Source organism: Vigna angularis, chromosome 1, assembly GCF_016808095.1.
Source record: "Vigna angularis cultivar LongXiaoDou No.4 chromosome 1, ASM1680809v1, whole genome shotgun sequence".
Taxonomy (NCBI): Eukaryota; Viridiplantae; Streptophyta; class Magnoliopsida; order Fabales; family Fabaceae; genus Vigna; species Vigna angularis.
The window spans coordinates 406937-428277 of record NC_068970.1 but is presented as its reverse complement, the minus strand read 5'-3'; the positions used below and the strand labels follow the sequence as shown (position 1 = coordinate 428277).

Here is a 21341-nt window from a genome sequence, read left to right as displayed (position 1 = left end):
TATAATCCCAATCTAATATTCATATCTAAGTTTTAAACCTCACCTTAAACATGTTTGGCACTCCAAAATACATTTATAATTAGGACTGGGCCTAGTTAACTAAACTATAGTTAACTATATTTTTAATAAACTAAAAAAACTAAACTACTTAATATAATATTTAAGTGTACTGTTTAAGAGTTCAGTTTTGAAAAACTGAATTTATATCAATTAACTACCTGAAGTGGATTTTGTATTCAAAAGTTAAGCTTATTATTAACTAAAGCGGTAAATAAAATATGTTAAATATAGTGAAAATTATATATGGGATTAATCTCCCTTGTGTTAAACACACATAGGTTCTCTATTTATAATAGAAAAAAATATGGGATAAGCCCAAAATACAAATAATAAATAATAACAAACTAACTGAAAGATAAACTGAAAGATAAAAGATATAATATTTCTAACACTCCCCCTCAAGCTAGAGTATACAAATTGTATGAACCAAGCTTGAAATAACTAAACTAGGTTTTGAACTAGATGATTTTTCTTCAAGAGTGAGACAATAAACACTTCAACTTCAAAAGTGTGAACCAAGCTTGTGAAACTTCAACTTCAAAAGTGGATGAAGGAGAATAATGGAGAAGGAGGCAATAAACACTTCAACTTCAGAAGTGGATGAAGGAGAGCAGCGGAGAAGGAGACAATAAACACTTCAACTTCAGAAGTGGATGAAGGAGAGCAGCGGAGAAGGAGGCAATAAACACTTCAACTTCAGAAGTGGATGAAGGAGAGCAGCGGAGAAGGAGGCAATAAACACTTCAACTTCAGAAGTGGATGAAGGAGAGCAGCGGAGAAGGATGCAATAAACACTTCAACTTCAGAAGTGGATGAAGGAGGGCAGCGGAGAAGGATGCAATAAACGCAGCAGATCTGTGCGGCAAATACAATAAGAAAGGAAGAACAGCAATACAGAGGCAAAACCCTCTACGACAAATTACGCAGAAAGAAGAAGGAGGTCCGAAGATGTGGAAGCATGCGGCAAGAAGAAGACAGACGTCGATGGCAACAATGGCTGCTCTAGAAGGTCTGAACAGAGAGAGGGAGGTCCGATGATTCAGGGGAGGCAGTGGTTCCCAAGAGACTTTTCTCTGATTCTGGGTGCTGAGATTTAAGAAGAAGAGAAAATGAATCTTACAAAATTTTTAGGGGCTGCCGGCGGCCATGACGGCCGGCCACCGGCAGACATCAAAGACCACCGAAAGAGATCAGAAAACCTGCTCTGATACCATGTTAAATATAGTGAAAATTATATATGGGATTAATCTCCCTTGTGTTAAACACACATAGGTTCTCTATTTATAATAGACAAAAATATGGGATAAGCCCAAAATACAAATAATAAATAATAACAAACTAACTGAAAGATAAACTGAAAGATAAAAAATATAATATTTCTAACAAAATATATAGTGATAAACTCTTGAATAGTGAAATAAAAAAAAAATTGAGAAGATGAGAGTGTTCCCGTCCATATCTATGTTTCGTTGATTTTTGTTTAGATACAAAACAAGGAATATATACAATTTATTAAAAGGTAATGTTTATTTAAAATAATAATATAAAAACTTTAAAATAAAGTATAAAACAAAGTTTACAGTTATCTTACCTATTAGTTGACAAAAGTACATTGATTAATTAAATTATACATCAAAACATAATTAAATTATCTTAATTTAACTTTTATTTTAATTATATTAATTGATACTTTTTATTTTAATGTTGAAATAAAAATAACTAAGGATCATATTTAAAAACATTAAAAATGTTAAATATTTAAAAATATTAATTTTTATACTGAATCAATATTTTTTAGCCAGAATTTATTTATTTTAAGTTGAGTTAGATTAGTTGAGAATGAAATGGTGCAGTATCTCCAAAAAGCAACATTGGATTGATTTGCGTGAACATGAATTTAAATAAATAAAAAATAAGTATTTAAAAATAAATAAAAAAAATAAGTATTTAAAAATGAGATAAGATTAATACTACACGTAACTAGTTGGGTTTTCCATGGAGTTATTCATCTAACTTACAGTTTTAGAACAAAATGAAAATAGAAGTGATAGAAACTCACTAAACATAGAAGTAAAAATCCAGTTTTCAGTTAACTGCACTAAAAATATAATAAGTTCAGTTTTTCTAAACTGAACTAGATAATAGTATAATTAGTTTTTAGTTAAAATAAATTAGTTTTTTTAGTATAAAATAGTACCATTAACTACAGTTTAGTATACTTAAATTATTTTTGCCCAACCCTATTTATAATAACATTTCAAAGAATTTAAGACTATTCAACACTAAACAATAATCCAAAACAACTCTTTGAAGATTCAATACTTCCAAAAACATTTTTAGTTCTTTAATTCACACATCAAATTTCAAATCTTATTTTATACTATTTAGTTTAGAAATTAATAAATAATACTTTCTTTTTTTGATATTATATTTTAAGAAGTTATATCATGTTTATCTCCATGGCTAGTGACTAGCTTTTACAAGGATTAGATAATTAAAGGAAGACAACTACATTAACATGATATATTAATAGACACTGTAAGTAATTAGCTATTGTTTTTATCTCTTTTTAACCCTCCATATTTATTTCTTTTCATTATTTTTTGGTAGTTTCCTTCCATTATATTTTGGTAATTTCTTTCATTTATGGCTTATAATGTTTAGTATGATTATAGATTAATATTAATAACATTGCCAGTAACTTTATTATTTGGTAGATGGTAACTTTTATTTTCTTAACTTATACATATGTGAAGGTAATAAAAATAACACTGTCAGTAACTTTATTTTCAATTCCTTACCAAACACAAAAAGATTATAAAGTCCCTTTTTAAGCTTATTCAAATACACTTAATATTCTATCAGAAGATTCCAAAAGAAAAATGAAGAATGCAACTTTATTATTTTGTAGTGGTTCAAACACTTCCTGCAGCTGCAACCACCATTCTCACCTTTTAACTTGTAACTTATGTATTAGTGGTGGTCCCTGTATCTCACGTCATGTTCATCATTTAAAGGAATGTTTAGTTATATTTTTAATTTCTAAAAACTGAATATGCCAAATTATAATCTTTTAAAAATTTCAAAAAATATTTCAATCTCTCATTTTTTTTATAATAAAAAAAGGGGTTCAATCTATTTAAGAACTGACCAAAAAACAATACTGAAAAAATACTTTAATCTTTTAAGTTGAATAGAAAAAATAGAGTTTATGTAAGAATTAGAATAAAAGTGTTGCTGTGGTAGGTGGTTTTGGTTTAGTTGTATTGAGGGGTTATGTTAGGTTGGAAAGCAATGATGAGTTGAATATGCAAAGAGTGGTTTTAGAATAAGTACAGAGATGTGGGGTGAATGAAAGAGTATAAAGAAAGTAGTGACAGAGATGATGATGCAAGAATGAGAAGAAGATAAAAAGAAAAACATATTGTATGTCTAAATCATTAATAGTTAACAATGATGAACCAAGCAGAAGTGAAAACATGAAAACTATTAAACTCAGTAACAACACAGAGTGTACTCCACTGGCCTCAGTGCAATACAGATTCAGACAAAATTTCAGAGGCTGCCACTCCTCCTTTTTCCTTTCCCTAAAACCTCTTTTTCCCAGAAAATTTAGAACAAGAAAACAAATAACTAAAAAAGCAGGACCTCACATTCCATACATGAGTGCCAATAATCAAATACCTAAAAGAAAGATTGCATGGGATCCTAGTATGAGAATGCTGATGATGACATGACCATTAGTCATAGTAGTGAATCGACCAACTACTCAATGAAACCTGTTTTGGTCAAAATAGCATTTCTCACTTTGCTGAGATCTCTCCCTTTCAGTGTCCTCCCTATCCCTTCACACACAGAGAAAGAGGAAATCTGGCTCCTTGCAAGTTTCCTAGAAATCCATTGATGAGGAGGAATCATATCATCATCTTCATAATCATCAAGATAGTGATTCTCATAACCAAAATCAAACTTTTTGCTTACACCCTCCTCCTCAACGCCCTTTTTCCCATAAATTTTAGACCAATCAGGAATGTCCATTGGTGCTGAGGATCTTTGAACCACATTTGAATCAGATTCCAAGGAGTTTAGTTTGAGATTATTAGTCCTTGGAATCTTTCTTGGAGAGGTTGGCATGCACCATGCAGAAGAAGAATCGGAGGAGTCCTTAGATACCTTCATTTCTGGGCACAAACCCCATACATCTTCTTCGTCAAAATCTTCATTCCTCGCTGATCCCCCACCAAAACCGCTGCTTTTGTTCAGAAAACCACTCCAATCTGCCATTGGTATCTATTAGTTCTGCAATCTCTTCTGCTGCCTGCAAATACAGATAAGGGTGCTTGTGAGGAAGCAAAGCAAGGGAAGTGTGTTTAGGTAAGAGGAAGTGGTACTGTGATGGATATAACACAGTTATCTATTTCAGTATATATAGACACAGATGACTAGAAACTTTTTTTCACCCAAATGTGATCATGGTTACCCACCAATAAGATAAAATATACATTTTTTCCCCTTTCATTGGGAATTAAAAAGCAGAAAGGTGTAAGAGAAGAGAATACTGTCAAGAATCTACCTTGTCCTTGTTTCAATAACCTCCAAAAAGGAAAGGGTTTTTGAAAAATTTTCTCAAACGGGAACCTGATACACCCTTTTGAAAACCACGCAGGAAAAAGGAAGAAAGGCTTGAAAATTCTTCCCCGGCCCCTAATGGCTCCAAGGAAGATCACAGGTTTCAAGAGGGCAGACTCACTCACAGAATGGTACCTGAAAAAAGACAAAGGGGCAGAAAAAGACAAGAAAGCAGCAAATGTGTACAACTACACCACACACACAAACACGAAAAAAGGGTTGTATTATTATAGTTTTGGCCCATAAGTGAAAAACCTCATATGGATATTAAAGAAGGCAGAAAGAAAATGATGGGTCTTGGAGTGAGTCTGAGTTGATCTCTCTCTCCAATGGTTAATTGCAAAAGTCCAAAAGAGCACAGATGAAGGACATGAGCATAGCGGCATCGATCAAAACCCAAAGAGAAAGTCCCATCATATCAATAGCAGCACAGCACTATTAAGAAGAGGTGAAAAAAATTTAAACGCACCCTGAGGCTGCTGCCTGCCTAATTTATCACTCAGTTGTTGCAGATACAGTGCATGCTATGCTATGTATGTTATCAGCTATGCAATGTATTTATGTATGTATGCAGAAACAGAACTTAAATGGGTTTTGTTTTTTCAATATCTTTGTAAAGTTCTGAAAGGCTGCATCCTGATTGGGAGAGGTGGTGATGCACGATTGGCTTGAAGGTACCTCAAGGATCTGCAACCTTATCCTAAACTACTCATCTATTGTTACGTAGTAGTAACTCTTTCCACAGTAAGTAAGAGATTAAACAAAACAAAACAACAAAAAGGGTCTTCCATTGGTTGAGCTCTTGTGATTAAGTGTGAAACTTGAAAGTGTGAGCCTAACCACCCTTTATTAATTGCCTTGGAGAGGGTGCTTCCTCCTACCAAGTATATAAAAGCAATTCCATCGAGATATGTAGCCTTCAACTCCATCATCACCTTATAGTTGTAGTAGACCTAGCATTTATCTTCCACCTTTTTACTCCTGCCTTGTTGGATCATTAATGCACTGCTCAGGATTAGAAGATTGCGTGAATGAATGCAGTGCCATAAATCATCATGTTAGATGATATACTTAAATCACGATTCCAATTGTATATGGATAACATAGCATTATCTGTTTGTCTTTTCCTGGTTTATGACTGAAGGTGAAGAAGAAGGTCTTTGTTGTGATATGGTGTTTGTTCGTTCAACAAGTACTTGTACATCTAGTTAATTATTTATGCATGCTTAGTTGAATGAAGACATGTTTTAGTGACAGCATTATTTGTTTTTGTTTCTGCTCCACTGTGTAATGTTCTTATCCACCCACACTAGTTTTCAGTGGATGTAATATTCTAGTATACTGTAGCTTAGCCAGTTAGCAAATATGCACGTTTATCAATATCAATTCACATTTATTACTGAGGATTCGTAACTAGCTGTTTTGGAAACATTGACAGCTATCTTGGCACAAAAACCATAATCATCAAACCCCATTTTATATATATATCTTGCCTATTTTATTCACAAAATACTTGGCATAAAAAATATTGTTTTCTTGTTAGAAGAGTGTTAGATACTTTAAGAAATTCAGAATTTATAGCACATAAAACTTATTCTTACATCAATTTGTTATATTTCAATCAACTTCGTTCCTTCTAATTATTAGACCCTCCTATATCCCAATCTTTTCTATAAACTATTTTGTTTTAAAAAATATGCATCATTCATTACTTTACCAAGTATATATATGTACACACAAAGAAATAACATCATAAACTTCATAAACAAAACAAAGAGATTATCAATTATATTTTATTTCAAAATAAATTTAAATGGCAGCTATATATTAGGTAAGTGCGTTAAAATAGTTTTAAAAATATAAAAATATTTTTAGTTCTTTAAAATATATCTTGATTTTAGACACACTAAAAATCTTGTTAATTTTAAATATTTCACATTTTTAATCTTTCTCTTTTACTTTTTATTATTGACTATATGGTTAGGGTAACATAAAAGATATTCAGACAAAACAAATAATATATATAAATAAATATATATATATATATATATATATATATATATATATATATATATATATATATATATATATATAAAGGAGGATATTTTTTTACACATTGTTTTCAATTTTGTCTCATAATTTATTTTTATTTTAAATTGAAAGCATTTAGATTTTTTTTTACTCTTTAAATGACCATTAAACTAAATTTAATTATTTTATAAATTAAAATTATTATTTTATCATTTAATCTTTTTAATAACTAAAATATAAATAATTATTTATAATAAAAAAATTATATGAATTAATTATTTTTTTTATTATTTTTGTAAAAGTTATTTTACAGTTTAATAAATTTTTACTTAAATAAAAATAAATAATAAACACACATGCATATAACATGTGTTTTCACTACTTAAAATAAAAATAATTGTGTAATATATTTATTATTTTATATAAATAAGATAATTACACGTGTTATGCTTATTTTATTTTAATTAATAAAAACAATTTACTTAAGTGTTTATAGTTTATTTTCTTTATATTACTTTCGGTATTACAGTTTTTATTGATTGTAATGTAATTTGTTTTTTTTAATATATCACAAACAATTATTTCATTTACAGAGCAGTTTTTTTTTTAAATATTAAGATTATGTGTAATATAAAAAGAAATAGTTACTGCTTTACTTTTTGTATTATCATACAATTCAAAAGTAATATAAATATTTTATATTAAAACGTTTTTTTTATTAATTTACTTTATCTCTATTGATATTTTTACTTAAGGCCTAACGTAATCATAGCTAACTATAAAGATTAAAAAAATATTTAAAAGAAATTAAGAATTTAAAAATTTCGAAATATTTTACAAAAATAAATTAAGACAAAAATATCTACATAAATTAAAACATATATAAATTAATAAAAAAAATATCATGCATGAGTTAATTAACAACATTCCCTTCTTATATTCTCACAAGAAGAGAACATTGAAATATAGCAGTGCTGTCATTATAACTTAAACAAGTTTGGCTTCTTGAAATAAAGTATACATTGGTTGGTACAAAAACCTAACCTACTCATAACAAAAGTGAATGGATAATCACAACAAATATCATATCATAACTATATTATATCTAATAAAAAATATTTCAACCATATAATTTTAAATAGTATTTACATCCTGACTTAACTTATATTTCATCAAATAATTAAAAAAAGAGTTAAATTTCTCTTTAAAAGTAACTATTTTTTTAAAATTTGTCATGGAAAACAGGTTATATGAAGTTAGGTGAATAGAATATAATGAATAATATGATTAAAAAAAATAGAAGATTGGGGAGAGACAGCCACAAACAAAGTCCATAATTGCATTGTAAAATAGAGTTAAGTGAGTGGGCCGTGAAAACCATAATCCGTACATATTTGTGAACCAAGTACAACTACCACAATTTTTATATTCTCTCTCATTTTACACCACCACCACTGTTTTTTTTGTCCCTTAATAAAAAAATATATAAAATACTTAGATAATAGTAATTCTTGTTTATCACATAGCATTTAGTGTCAATTTTATATTTATGGTCGTCAATCCTGACTTTTTACTTTTTACGTTTTATTATCATTTTTTTTCATGCTTTGTGTATAGTGGTACTTGCTGTGTTGCAGTGATGAGTTTTTACCATAAAAGCAAAATTTGTCGATTTGTTCCGTTTATCTTCATCTTATTTTTTATTTTATCTTATCTTTCAGTTATAAGTGTTTTTATTCCTTAAGGTTTCAAATTTTATAAATATTTTTTTATATATTTATTTTTGTTATGTTTAAGAAGTATTAGATTTATTGAATATCGAAATTCGGATAAAAATGTCGTTGGATTTCGAAATTTAATTAACAATTTTATGAATTTTAAAATTCGATTGAGATTCTTTATCAGATTTTGAATTTTATTATTCATTTAATTTTTTTTCTAATTTTTTAGCTTATTTTATTTTATTTTAATTTTAATTTCTTTTACTTATTTTTTTAATAATTTTTTGAGATATTATTATTATCAAATAAGTTAGATATTCAATGGTAATATTATGTTTTAGATTGTTATATTTTAAAATGAAAGATTATTCTTTTAATTTATAAATTTACTAGTTCGAAGGAAAAGTAATGAGGTAAATTTGAATTCGAAGGAAAAATAATGAAGTTTGTGTTGAGATTTTGAAATTTGGAAAAGTCTTTAATCAAATCATGAAATCTAGTTAAATTTTTACTTTTAGTGTCTACACAAAGGTGAGAGTAAAAGTAAGATGTGAATGAGGTTAGTTATAGGAGAAAAGAAAGCTTGAAGGAAAAGTAAGAATGTTTGTGTTAAGATTTTATCAGTTGAATCCGGTTCTAAATCCGGTTTATAATTTAAATCCGATGGACTCATGATTGAATTTCAAAATACAATCAATCCTATTTTTCGAAATCCAACACAAAATTCCATTTCTATGTTATACTTTACTGAAAGTGGTGTATGACGTGCATAGACGAACGAAAGAAGGTTGGTATAGTGATGAAAACTTTGTAACAAAGTCTAAGAAAGTGAGGTGAAATTATGAAAAAAACCACCTTTTTGGATTACAAAATAAAGATAATCCAATACAGTTTGGATCAAGTTTCACAAGAGAAAAAAAAGTATGTATTTGATTAGAAGAAAAAAAAAAAAGAAACACTAGACAAATTCCTCATTTTATTTGAAAGAGAACAATAAAAATTCCTCATTTTATTTAAATTTACGATTATCCCACTCCTTTTCATAATTATTCCCTCAATTTCTTTGTTAAGACAAATAAACTTTTATTCCTCGAAAATATTGTTCCGTATTCAAATTTGGATAGTCCCATATCATGGAAGAATAGCATTTTTTTTGAAATACCAATTTTTGTATAAACAAGCGAATTGGATTATCTAAATGTTTATTATTCTATTTAAGTAGGCTCATAACTATTTAAGTAGGCTCATAATTATAAAAGAAAATACACATTTTAATTAAAAAATCATTATTATTATACGCTGAAAAGTGAAAGCAAAATAAGAAGGAAAATGCAGTTGGTGATATATAAAACAAATCAATAAACAATCAGTGATTCGCTCAACAATAAATTTCATCTGCTACAGAGTCAAGATTCAGAAGATAGGACACTTCTGCTTACAGTAACAGCTTATGGTGGTCAGCTTACAAAGGAGAAATTGGTAAAGCTTTCTAATCTAATCCTTCGTTAACACTAAGGATTGTGTTGGTTTTCCATTTCAGTTCAATGACACTGCACACCCATGGACCAAAACACACACTAACCCAAAATCCGGCTAAGAAGGAGAAGTGACTTTGTTTCTAATTCTACTTGAACGCCTAACAGGGGTAGTGATCACATTATCATCTCCTTGTCCCTGAAAAAAACAATATAACCAAGAACAAGACATTATTGATGCAGCAATCTTAAGGCAAAAATAATAAATGTTTTAAAAGACTAAGTATTTATTTACCTGCTTCATTGAAATTTTCTCGTACACCGTTAAGCTCCCATACGACTGGGAACCCGTGGAATAGTCTGATGAAGAAGAGGCCAAAGATTCTCTCCTGTCGTTACTCTTACGCTTCTTCTCAGGGCCTGGTTTGTGACTTTCATTCGCTACATTTTCGCTGTAGAACGAGCTTTGCTGAAAGCTGCTCGTTTCTGAAGAATCTTCAATCACGTCCATTTCTATGGGCCCACTTGACTTCTCTGGCGAAATCTGCTGGTTATTAGATGGAAAGGAGACCTTATGCAACTCCAGAGGTTGCTTCATGGAGTTCTTGCTTTTGCTTTTCCCCTTCCTAGACCAGTTGATACCTGCACCTGCAATTATAAGAGTACCAGCACCGAGAACTAGATATATCAACACATGTGAATCGTGAATTGCTTCTAATTGCCCTTCATTCCCTTTGACTGCAGCATCTATGCTTGTTGATTTTTCCTCTGCTACATCAGCATTCACCTTAGCAACATCAGAATCCAAACCTTGCTTGCTGACATCATACTCTTGTGCCTGACCCGTAACTGAGTCATACGCTTCATCACTAATTTCAGCAACCTTCGAATTCAAACTTTGCTGATTTTCAACATTTAAGTTAGTCTCAGCTTCTTGTGCCAGGTTTTCTTCCAAGTTTCCCACTTCAGCCAGCTGCTCTGATTCTTCCAAGTTTCCCACTTCATCTGATTCTGGAGCATCCAAAACATTTTCAACTCCAGTAATTGTAGCAATATCTAAGCTTCCTGCTTCAGCCAGCTGCTCTGGTTCTGGAGCATGCAAAACATTTTCAACTTCAGCAACTGTTGCAATATCTCGCCGAACTTGTTCTTCATGTACTTCATAATGCTCCTCGGAAATATCCTCCTCAATGTAATCACTGACAATATCTGCGGCAACAACACTTCCTTCGATGTCCCATATTGGTGCGTGAGTCTCACCAATTTCATTTTCACCGCCACCAAATATAGGATACTGATTCACCATGGAATCATCCTGCTGAAACGTCAAATTATAATATTGCAACTTGGCCATGTTGTGTGCTCCTCTAATATCGGAAACAAAATCAGATAATGATGACAGCAACTTCGTAAACCAAACTTGCAAATTTTGAGCTATCTCATCAAAATTTGTTTCTGCAGACTGGGTGAGTTGATCAAATTTATCTCTTGTAAACACTGAAAATTCAGAGGATTCATAAACCCTGTAGAGGTCTTCAAACACAGTTCGATCAATTACGGGAGGATCTGTGACCGAGATCGACAGAAAAGCAACTGCAAGAAGCAAAATCAGAGCAACAGCCTTAGCTCTCACTGTGAAACGTGGTTTTGGCACTTCTTTTGCTTCAGCAAATATTTCTGGTATGAGAGTCTCCTTAGCAGGACTCGATTCGGAGATCTGGCCACACTCTTCTTCCTTAACAATTTCATCCGAAGAAACATCCGATTCCTTCTGCGAGCCTTCAGATTGCGTATCCTCCGTGATTTCTGAATCCGAAAAGCTTCCAGATATGAAGCTGTCCTCTAATTCCCTTTCCCTAAAGATTTCAATTCGTGATTTAGGTTTGTAGTGAAGAAACTGCGGTCTGGGGGAGAGGTAGTTGGTTTTAGGGTCATAAGGAGGTATCAAGGGATCTGCACCAAGAGGGGCAACCACGGTAGCTTTCAATGAAACAGGAGGGGTGGCAGTGGGGCTAAGCTTAAAAGTAGGGTCAAGGTTAACAAAATCAGGCTCATTTTCAAACGATGGTTCAGTGTGAATGTCATCCTCTGGAACCAGAAGATTATTCACATTCAAGCTATTGACAGTTTCAAAAGACGAATCTGCATCATTCTTTGACATCAAAGTTTCACTGTCACCACTCAAATCCTCACTAGTCAAGGAAGATCTGGGGCCTTCCTCCAAGGGATCAGAAAAAGTTACCTTACGAACGTGGCTTTTCGAGTCCACGGGACTTGGAACCATCTCGTTCCGCTCAGTTAGGACTCTCTTTCGGGGAGACTCATTGATCTTGCAGGAAGCAGAAATGGTTGGAGACATGAAATTCTTTGAGCCCTTTGAGGAAACAGCTGGTGATCGAACCTTCACAGGTTTCAAAATTTGATCTTTCCCATTTTCTTTGTCATCCAAGGAGTCCCTCAGCGACCCACCGCTTTCACGAACCACACCAGAGCCTCTTCTAGAAAAATCTGCAGAATACCAAACCCTAAACCAATCAAACATCTAATCTTTAATTTTATAACACTTTCTCATACCAAATACAAATGTAAATAGAGAGTGAGATACCTAAAGGGCTGTTGGCGGGAGTTTTGGCTCCATGAATTGGGACAATTGAGGGTTTGTTGAAGGGGTTTCCAGTGAAACTCCTTCTCATGGGGTTACTGATTTCGGAACTTCTTGGATTAGGGTTTGAAGGCATTGAAGATGGTTTGTTAGAAGACATGGAACTGGAAGCTTTGAGTACACTCAAAAGATAAGCCGATGTGAATAGAAGGAAACGATTTCAAAGATTTTTAAAAGATTGGAGGCAGAGAAAATGTTGGCAACGGCTATATTTCTAGACGAGAATTCAAACGGTCGAGGGATCAGAGCCGTTAGATTTTTCGATCGCAGGACTAGCCGTTGGAGGTTTTACTATTGTATCTTTTACAAATCACCATTTAGGGTTTACACATTTAATTTAATAACTTTTTATTTTCTAATCAGGCAGGAGGAATACGAAACCGGGATGACCGATGATGTGAAAATGAATATAGGATATAATTAGTTTGAGTTTGAGTTTAATTTTTATATAGATAAATATGAAGTTTTTGTTTAATAATTGCTTATAAAACCACTAAAATCTTATTTGAATTAATCTTTTTTACACTATAATGTTGAGTTTGATTTTCTTAAACTTTTATTCTAATTTAATCAGGTTAATGTTACTACTGACATTATGTTTGCGTTCTCATAAATTAGTGACGATATCTTCATGGTTTGGTTCATGCATTTACGGCTATATATTTTTTATTAGAATTCTCTTAAATTAGTGATTAGTAAAAATATATACTCTACGTATGTGTATTTATTTTCTTCATAATTAAAAACATAATGAAATTATTATTATTACAAAAATTAATATAAATACTGTTATAAATTATTATAAATAGTTTTTATTTATTATATATATATATATATATATATATAATATTTTTATTATAGAAAATTATTTTAGTTTAAAAAATGGCAAAATTAAAAAAAATGGACAAATAAATAAATGGTTAAATTAAAAAAAAAGAGAGGATAAATTTAATAAAATAATTATTCATTTTAAAAAATTATTACTTAAAGGACAAATTTAGAAACAAAATATATACATGCAAGATTTTTTTTTATATATATATCATGGTATAGAGGACATATTCTTTATCAATTATATATAATTTAAGTTAGTTATCAATTATATATAATTTTTCTAATTTCTAATAATTCAATTTCATTTTTAAAACATTTAATTTATTTTAATACTTAATTTAAATTTTGAAATACTATATTATGATAATGATTGTTATATAACACTCAAATTTTAAAATATTTTACTAAGCATATTTTGTCTGGATTATTTTCCAGAACGAACTAAAATTATATAACACTCTAATAATTTATTTCTTTAGGTCTTAAACTTAAGAATATAAGAAATAAAGAGAATATAAGCGAATTATAACATTCAAACAAATAACTATTAATATTATATAAAGTCTTGATAATCTCTCTAACTAAGTAAAGATGTTATAATTTATAAGTGGATATTGTGACGTTCTTTAAAGAAAATATTCAAATTCATTAGTTATGGGTGTGAATAAAAGTAATACATGAATATTTTAAATTCGACATCGAAATTAAGTGAGTAAATATGTCCGTGTCTTTATTGTTTTTTAATTAAATAATTACAATATTTTTAATTTATTTGGTATTTTAATTTAAAATAATGTAATTAATTTTCTAATTGTTAAGAAATCTATGTTTTTTCAATATTGAATTTTTTATAATATCATGTTTTGTTTACTTTGATTTTTATTTTTATTTTGTAAAATTATATTTAATAACGTAGAAGGATACAAATACGGATAAGAATTATTTGTTGTGTACATAAAATAAATAAATAATATATATATATATATATATATATGAAGTATGCCTATATATATATATATATATATATATATATATATATAATATTATTTAAGGGGAATTTGTCTTTTTCTATTATCTCACGTAAATATTTAAGCAAACCAAACATTTATAAATTCAACATTTGCAACTAAATGTTTTATTAAAAAAATTCAGCAATAAAGTGTTTTAAACTATAAATAATCACCGAGAAATGTTGTTTGTAAGAGGAAAAGACAAAATTCTTAGTTGATGAAATCTCATGGTGCCTTACGTGCAGCATGGTAAAGCTCTAAATAATCAAGAGCTGGACGATTCCATGACCAATCTTGTTCCATCACTGTTTTGCATAAACTGTTAAACCAATGACGTTCCTCGTACCATCTTGATATTGCCCTGAAAAATTAAACTTTTAAATATTATATTTCTTATGTTTACATGCAAATCTTATACCATTACACAACATATAACTCACCTATTCAGGGCATAATCAACACCAGCAGCATCAGTTCCATCAAAATTGAACCCATTCGGTTCAACATCTTGTGCCCGTGCTCTATCTTTATCATGGTCAACGTCAAATACCGTATCGTATAGTCCTACACAATTATGCCAAAATACATGTTACAGTCATTTATAAAAGACATAACAACCAAAGACACATGTCAACGAAATCATTTAGTACTTCGAGTGACAAAAACAAAGCATGCACAAACCTCCTGTTTTTCGAACAACAGGTATTGAACCGTATCTCATTGCTATAAGTTGAGTTAGCCCACATGGCTCAAAGATTGAAGGAACTGCAATGAAATCAGCTCCAGCATATATCTACAACATTTCAAAACAGTCATGCATAAAAGATATCTTTTGTGACATACCTTTCAACAGATAGTAAAATCTTATAAGAAAAGTGCAGTAAAAAGTTAGATGACAGTATTTCTTGCATATTATCAGATATGTTTTTGTTTTGTAATGAATTACCAAGTGTGATAAGGGCTCGTCGTATACAAGACAAAGTCTGACACGATCATGATGAAGAGAATGTAACTCATTAGCCAAATTTTCAAAATCATGTTGGATACGAGGGTCTGGAGCTGAGCCAAGTAACACAACCTGCACCAGAATATTTCATTGTTCACACTTTAATACAACCAGCAAATGTAATTAAGCAAGAGCCAAATTGAAGAAGAAAACCTGTCCACCACGTTCTAGGGTGCGATATATGGCATGCTTGATGAGATAAATTCCTTTTTGATGAGTCAATCGAGAAATAATTCCCAATAAAGGCCTATCAACTGTTCTTAAACCAAGTCTTTGTTGCAAGGCTTCCTTGGCAGCTTTTTTACCTTGAACAACATTTTCAGATGTGTATGATATCTGTAAAACATTACAGAATATTTCAGTTGTAATTTTATGCATAAAAAAAGAAAATTTTGTATATGCATACTTACAGGTATGAACTTGTCATTGAGTGGATCCCATATGTCAGGGTCAATTCCATTTAAGATACCGTGAAACTTGTCAAAATGAGGACGAAATATAGGGTTTTCATAAACCTCTCTAGAATAAGTTGGGGAGACCTGATAATGGATATATTGATCATGTTATAAGTAAGTAATTTTAAGTACTAGTATAAATAATGGATATATTCATGATAAAATCAATAAACTTGTATAACAAAGTTTGAAAAAAATATAAATTGTTCTTACAGTTGTAGCCTTGTCTGTGTATGCCATTGCTTTTCCAATTAAATGAGCTCCACATTCAATGTTATGAACTGTAAACACAACTCCTGCTTTGCTTAGACTGCATTGTCTATATTGTTCTTTGCATAACCATGTAACTGGTGCACTCGACCAATCATGGCAATGAATGATATCCTGTCCATAACCATACATAAATAGTTAAATTAAAAAGTAATTGAAGTGAAAATTAATGTCTAATTAATACACTTTAAATATCAAAACTTTAGTTATGCAATGGATCATATTTACTTAAGCATTTGGTCCAGCATTTTAATTATTTCCAAATTGCAACATTATACACCATTCTTTTAAAATTTGAAACCGCTGGAATCATTACCTCAACCTTAGAAGAAGGCAAATATCATAGTTGCAAAAAAATAAATCTGCATAGAAATGATAGTTATAAAAATGACAAATTATACTACTTGAATGGAACATCTTACTGGATGAAATCCAGCTTGAAATAAATATTCAAGAGCTGCATGACAAAAGAAACCAAATCTTTCTGCATCATTCTCACAACCATAGATACGACCAACACGAAAGAACCTGCATAAAAGAATATAATTATTGTTCCAACATAATTCAGTTTACAAAATAGTAAAATGTTTTCAAGTGATCATACGAGGAGAAAACAATTATGGAAAAGACATAACTACTACATGAATACTACAAACAAGCACAAGCTAAAATTCTTACTGATTTTGAGGTTCCAAGAAGTACACTGAGAGACCTTCCACCTTTCCATGCCATACTTTTATTTCACTCCCATTCCAAAAATAGTTTCTGTGATATCGAAAATCTTTTACCTGCATAAAGAGACATACATTTTAAAAAACTTTAATTTTTTTTATGTACAACAAAAACATACAATATACAAATTTTAAACCCAATATTTTTAAAAGCACAAGAGGACCAGTATTTATTCTCAACAAACAATATCAAGAAGCATGTTAAAAAATAACTAAAATTTCATGAACATGTAAAACAATTTCATGATATTTGTGTTTTTCTCATTTGATTACCAAGTAGTTTCAAATTGAAGCTCAATTTATATAAAACTTTTACAAATAATCATATATAATATCATGTTTTCTCAATTTGAATGACCGAAATGCTTATTTAAGGAATAAATTGTAGTTATTCAATACATGATGATATATCTTAAGTGGCAAAGTAATAACGAAAGAACTTACATTGCTAAGGTTCAAACAATCATACTTTGGAAGAATAATATCTACACGGTGATCTAGTTCTTGAATTGCTCGTGATAGGCTAGTAACAACGTCACCAAGCCCTCCAACCTACAAAAAAATATCAAAAATTCAACCTAAAAAAAGTGTAAAATTACTCTTAAAATGAATTGGAAATGATATTACATTAAGGATGTTGCCTTCTAATTTCTAAAATTGTACTTTAGAATTAAAATATCACAAAAAAATGCAAAATCATTACTTATCATTATTTCTTTCCTGAATGTTAATTTTAGCTTTTCTATTATACATGTTTTCAAAAAGTGTTAAAAATACTATGACCATGACATTGGTGCCAACTTCATTTTAAGAGATCATAAAAAATATAATTTCATGATAATTGTATTTTATTATAGATATAATCAGAAATTTTAGATGGACTTGTGGATGAAGTTAAGATAGTATTAATGAAAATATTGATTACCTTCGCAATAGGGGCCATCTCAAGAGCAATATGGACAATATTCAAGGTTGTTTCCTTCACAATACTGCCCGAAACAGGTATACGATAATCCATTGTATTGTTATTGTCAAAAATTCCACCGTCTTTTTTGTCGGAGAATACAAAATCTATCGTATATGCATCCAATGGAACCTTAACTGTAGAAGGAATGGTGACATTAATTGTTAATTTAATAGGAACCAACAAGAATAATACATAATTAATGCTAACGATTTATAATAAGAAGATAATTAATAAGATAAAAAAAAATTATGCAATCGAATATTCTTTTTGTTTTCAAACGTAAATTATATGAAAGACTCACCGGAGGTTTTGAGATAAGTTTGGTTCTTTGAAGGCAACATTTTTTGAGGTGGAAATAAACCATTACGATGAGTCCAACGATTAAATGAATGTGTAAACCAAACCTCTGGTTTTCCCTTTAAGATTGTGTTGCAAGGATTATAAAACACAGTTATTGTACTCCCTGCCTGAACACGAAGAGGTTCAGTGAAGACAATATGCTTTCGAGACTGTAAAAATCGTTCCAAAGTTTTTTCCTTTGTTTCAGCTTTTATGATGGCTGTTTTTTCAACCTGTAAACAAGATCCAGTACAGATAAATGAGATGTTATCAATTTAAAAATATGAAATTTTATATATTTTTATGTATCTCTGAAAACTAACCTTGGCAGCTAGAGCTTCTTCTTTTAACCTTCTTTGCTCTTGCAATTTTATATATATCCTTTCTTGTTCCAAAATCCAAGTCTCTTCATCTGGTATGACCTTACTCACAAGAGCACGAAAGTCTTTATTATTATTGTTATCATACGCACTTGCATTTCTAGGTGGAGCATTAGCAAAAACCCAATCTAGGACTATTGCTTTCTCTGGGACAACAACTGCATCAAATGTAATTTCATTTTAAAAAATATTGCTTATCATGCTACACTATAGAATAACGAATAGAATAATAGGTAAATGAGCATACATACCATCAGCACACCACCAATCACCATTTTTTGTACCAATTTTGACAAGCCTTTTAACAAATGATAATTTTTCCTTCCAACCATTGTAGCCACCATGAAGCCATACTTCTGGAACGTTTGCAAGAGGACCTGATTTTCTATTATAAAATAATCTGACCAAATCTTTTCCTTCAAACTCAATAGGTTCTATGTACCAAAGATTTTTAACAGATTTTACTGCATTTTTTGTCAAGTTTTGCAACAAATTTTTCATCTTTTCTACCTCTGCTATAGCTATTGATCTATCTTCCTCTCTCGCAGCCTTCTCAGCCTCCATTTTTCTTCTAATTTCTTCTATCTCTTCTTTTTCAGCTTGCTCCTTAGCAAGTTTTTCTAGTTCTTTACGTTTCTCCTCGAGCAAGAAATCCTCAAACCCTAATGCATCCATTCCACCATTAACAGGTATGAAGAAATCCTTTTCGTCATTATTGTCATAAACACTTTTCCCATTGAATAACACAAAGTCCATTCCATAGGCTTCTTTTGGAACATGTAGTCGACAAGACCACCAATCACCACTTAGTATGTCTGTTTTATTCAATCTCTCAGTAAAAGGTTTCCATCTCCAATCATTAAAACCTCCTTTAATAAAAATATCTGACTCAGTACACAAAGTTGAAAGACTCCTGTTGAGAAACACTTCAATATCTTGACCATACATAGCAACAGGAGGATATACAAATAACTTGTTTTGGAGTGACACATTTTCCTTTGCGATCCTCTCTATTTCTTGTCTTTCAAATCTTTCTTCTAACTGTGACTTCAATTCTTGAGTAGCTTCTTCATTCAATATATCACTAACGTGATAATCTATTTTTCCAATCACAACTTCTCTATTTGCTTTATGATTACCGCCGCCGTTAACATCTGGTTCTTCAATAATTGTAATAATTTTTGGATAGCCAACTAACTTTTCATCCAAATATTTAACATCTCCCTTGGAAGCTTCGACAATATCTTTCTTGTTAAATATATAAGCCTTTTCATTTTTTCCGACCAGATTACTTGTTCCAATAGATGGTACTAGGACGATATGCTTTTTGGAACCATTACCATGACCCTTGGGCATTGCAATAAAGATCTTTTTTTTACCTGAAAAATCTGCCAAATGATATATAATGCTCTATTATATTTAAGAAATTTTACAAAATTAAAAGGGTATGTGGGTTAGATAAGATCTATCATTTGACATAGGAAGTGTAAATAAATTTAACAAAAGTAGCTAATAAACCTCCACTGGCATTCATGGACATAGAGTGCCAAACAGTCTTTAGTTTACCCTGCAATGTAAAATAAATAACAAAAGTTGACTTTGATATGTTTATCAAAACGAATAAAAGCATAAACATTTTATTGAGATAAACCCTAACCATGATGTAACATTGTACAAGTAAAGGTTTTGGAAAATTTATTAAAATAATTGGGATGTATTTTGAATTTTTTTTTTAAGAATGAAACTCAAGGAAAATGAAGAATATTATTTCTTTAAATTACACCGTTGAATAAAGAATATTGAAAAATCGAATATACAAACCTTACTTAAAAAGAGAGAAAAAAAAACGCTATTTGTATCATGATGGTTAGTTTTGTTTCCTTTAACTAAAATAATTTACGAGGATAAATATTATTTTCCATCATACTAATTAATTTTGTTTCCTTTAACTAAATAATTTAAAAATAATACATTTATTATCTAGTCTAACATAGCCATCTAGGGAACAACTCATCAATTAAAATATATAGATAAAAAATACAGACATAACAAAAATAAAAACTTTATGGTAACCAAAATAATTTATTGAAGTTAAAAGTTATAATCTAAAAACTTATTAGATATATAAAAAAACGTATATTAGTCTTATTAAGCAGCCCATATATCACTTAACAAATCCATTATCACTTGAAATTACTTAATAAACACTAAAGACCAAAATAAAAATAGAAGAATTATTACATTACAAGTATATTTAAGCTTACTGTGAGAGTACATTAATTACTTTTTCAATGAAAAAAAGTAGGATACTGATTAACATTTGCCGTTGTTTGTCTTTGATAGTAATTCGAAAGGATCAACATGAAATGAGTAAAAAGCAAATAACTTGTTTTCTATATTTTGTGCATCGAGTTAGCAAAATTTAGTGTGGACGTACTTTTGGAAGTGATCCAAACATACCTTAACTGATTGGTTTCTTTGGGCAGTGGTAGGGAAGAGCAAACCAGCGCCGAAGCCCGTTTTTCCATTGGGGAACGCCGTTTTGAAGTTGAGGTGCAAAGACATCTCCATGTTCTAACAGAGTAGAGAAATTGTGAGTTGGAAAGTGTGACTTTACTTTAGATTTTGTACCCAATCTAGCAGTTATATGGTCACACGTACACACTGAAAGGACAAATTGAAACAAGCCACGTGGGGACAATCTTCATGGGATTCGCACTAATTCCTCCTAGGTAGGATTTTGTACTTCGGTTGTTACCATCCTACTTTTT

At 30.4% G+C, this 21341-nt stretch overlaps 3 protein-coding genes across 3 annotated transcripts; all 3 read right to left on the bottom strand.

Annotated features, from left to right (window-relative positions):
• Nucleotides 1–3528: 3528 nt before the first annotated feature.
• On the bottom strand, nt 3529–5779 carry LOC108339361 (uncharacterized). Its single transcript, XM_017576502.2, has 2 exons — nt 4634–5779; nt 3529–4378 (listed from the first exon to the last, which is right to left on the bottom strand). Exon 2 carries the CDS (start codon nt 4342–4344, stop codon nt 3826–3828), a length of 519 nt encoding a protein of 172 aa, XP_017431991.1. The 5' UTR covers nt 4345–4378; nt 4634–5779; the 3' UTR covers nt 3529–3825.
• A 3980-nt stretch (nt 5780–9759) lies between these two features.
• Nucleotides 9760–12753, bottom strand: LOC108323920 (uncharacterized). Its single transcript, XM_052871654.1, has 3 exons — nt 12522–12753; nt 10212–12424; nt 9760–10115 (listed from the first exon to the last, which is right to left on the bottom strand). Exons 1-3 carry the CDS (start codon nt 12676–12678, stop codon nt 10035–10037), a joined length of 2451 nt encoding a protein of 816 aa, XP_052727614.1. The 5' UTR covers nt 12679–12753; the 3' UTR covers nt 9760–10034.
• A 1894-nt stretch (nt 12754–14647) lies between these two features.
• Nucleotides 14648–21141, bottom strand: LOC108330281 (starch synthase 3, chloroplastic/amyloplastic). The gene is made up of 16 exons (XM_017564775.1): nt 21031–21141; nt 20089–20137; nt 18822–19958; nt 18514–18728; nt 18153–18423; nt 17810–17985; nt 17329–17436; nt 16832–16941; nt 16576–16681; nt 16097–16267; nt 15839–15967; nt 15582–15764; nt 15369–15500; nt 15104–15215; nt 14863–14986; nt 14648–14783 (listed from the first exon to the last, which is right to left on the bottom strand). The coding sequence occupies exons 1-16, from the start codon at nt 21139–21141 to the stop codon at nt 14648–14650; spliced, it is 3270 nt and encodes a 1089-aa protein (XP_017420264.1).
• Between the last annotated feature and the right edge of the window lie 200 nt (nt 21142–21341).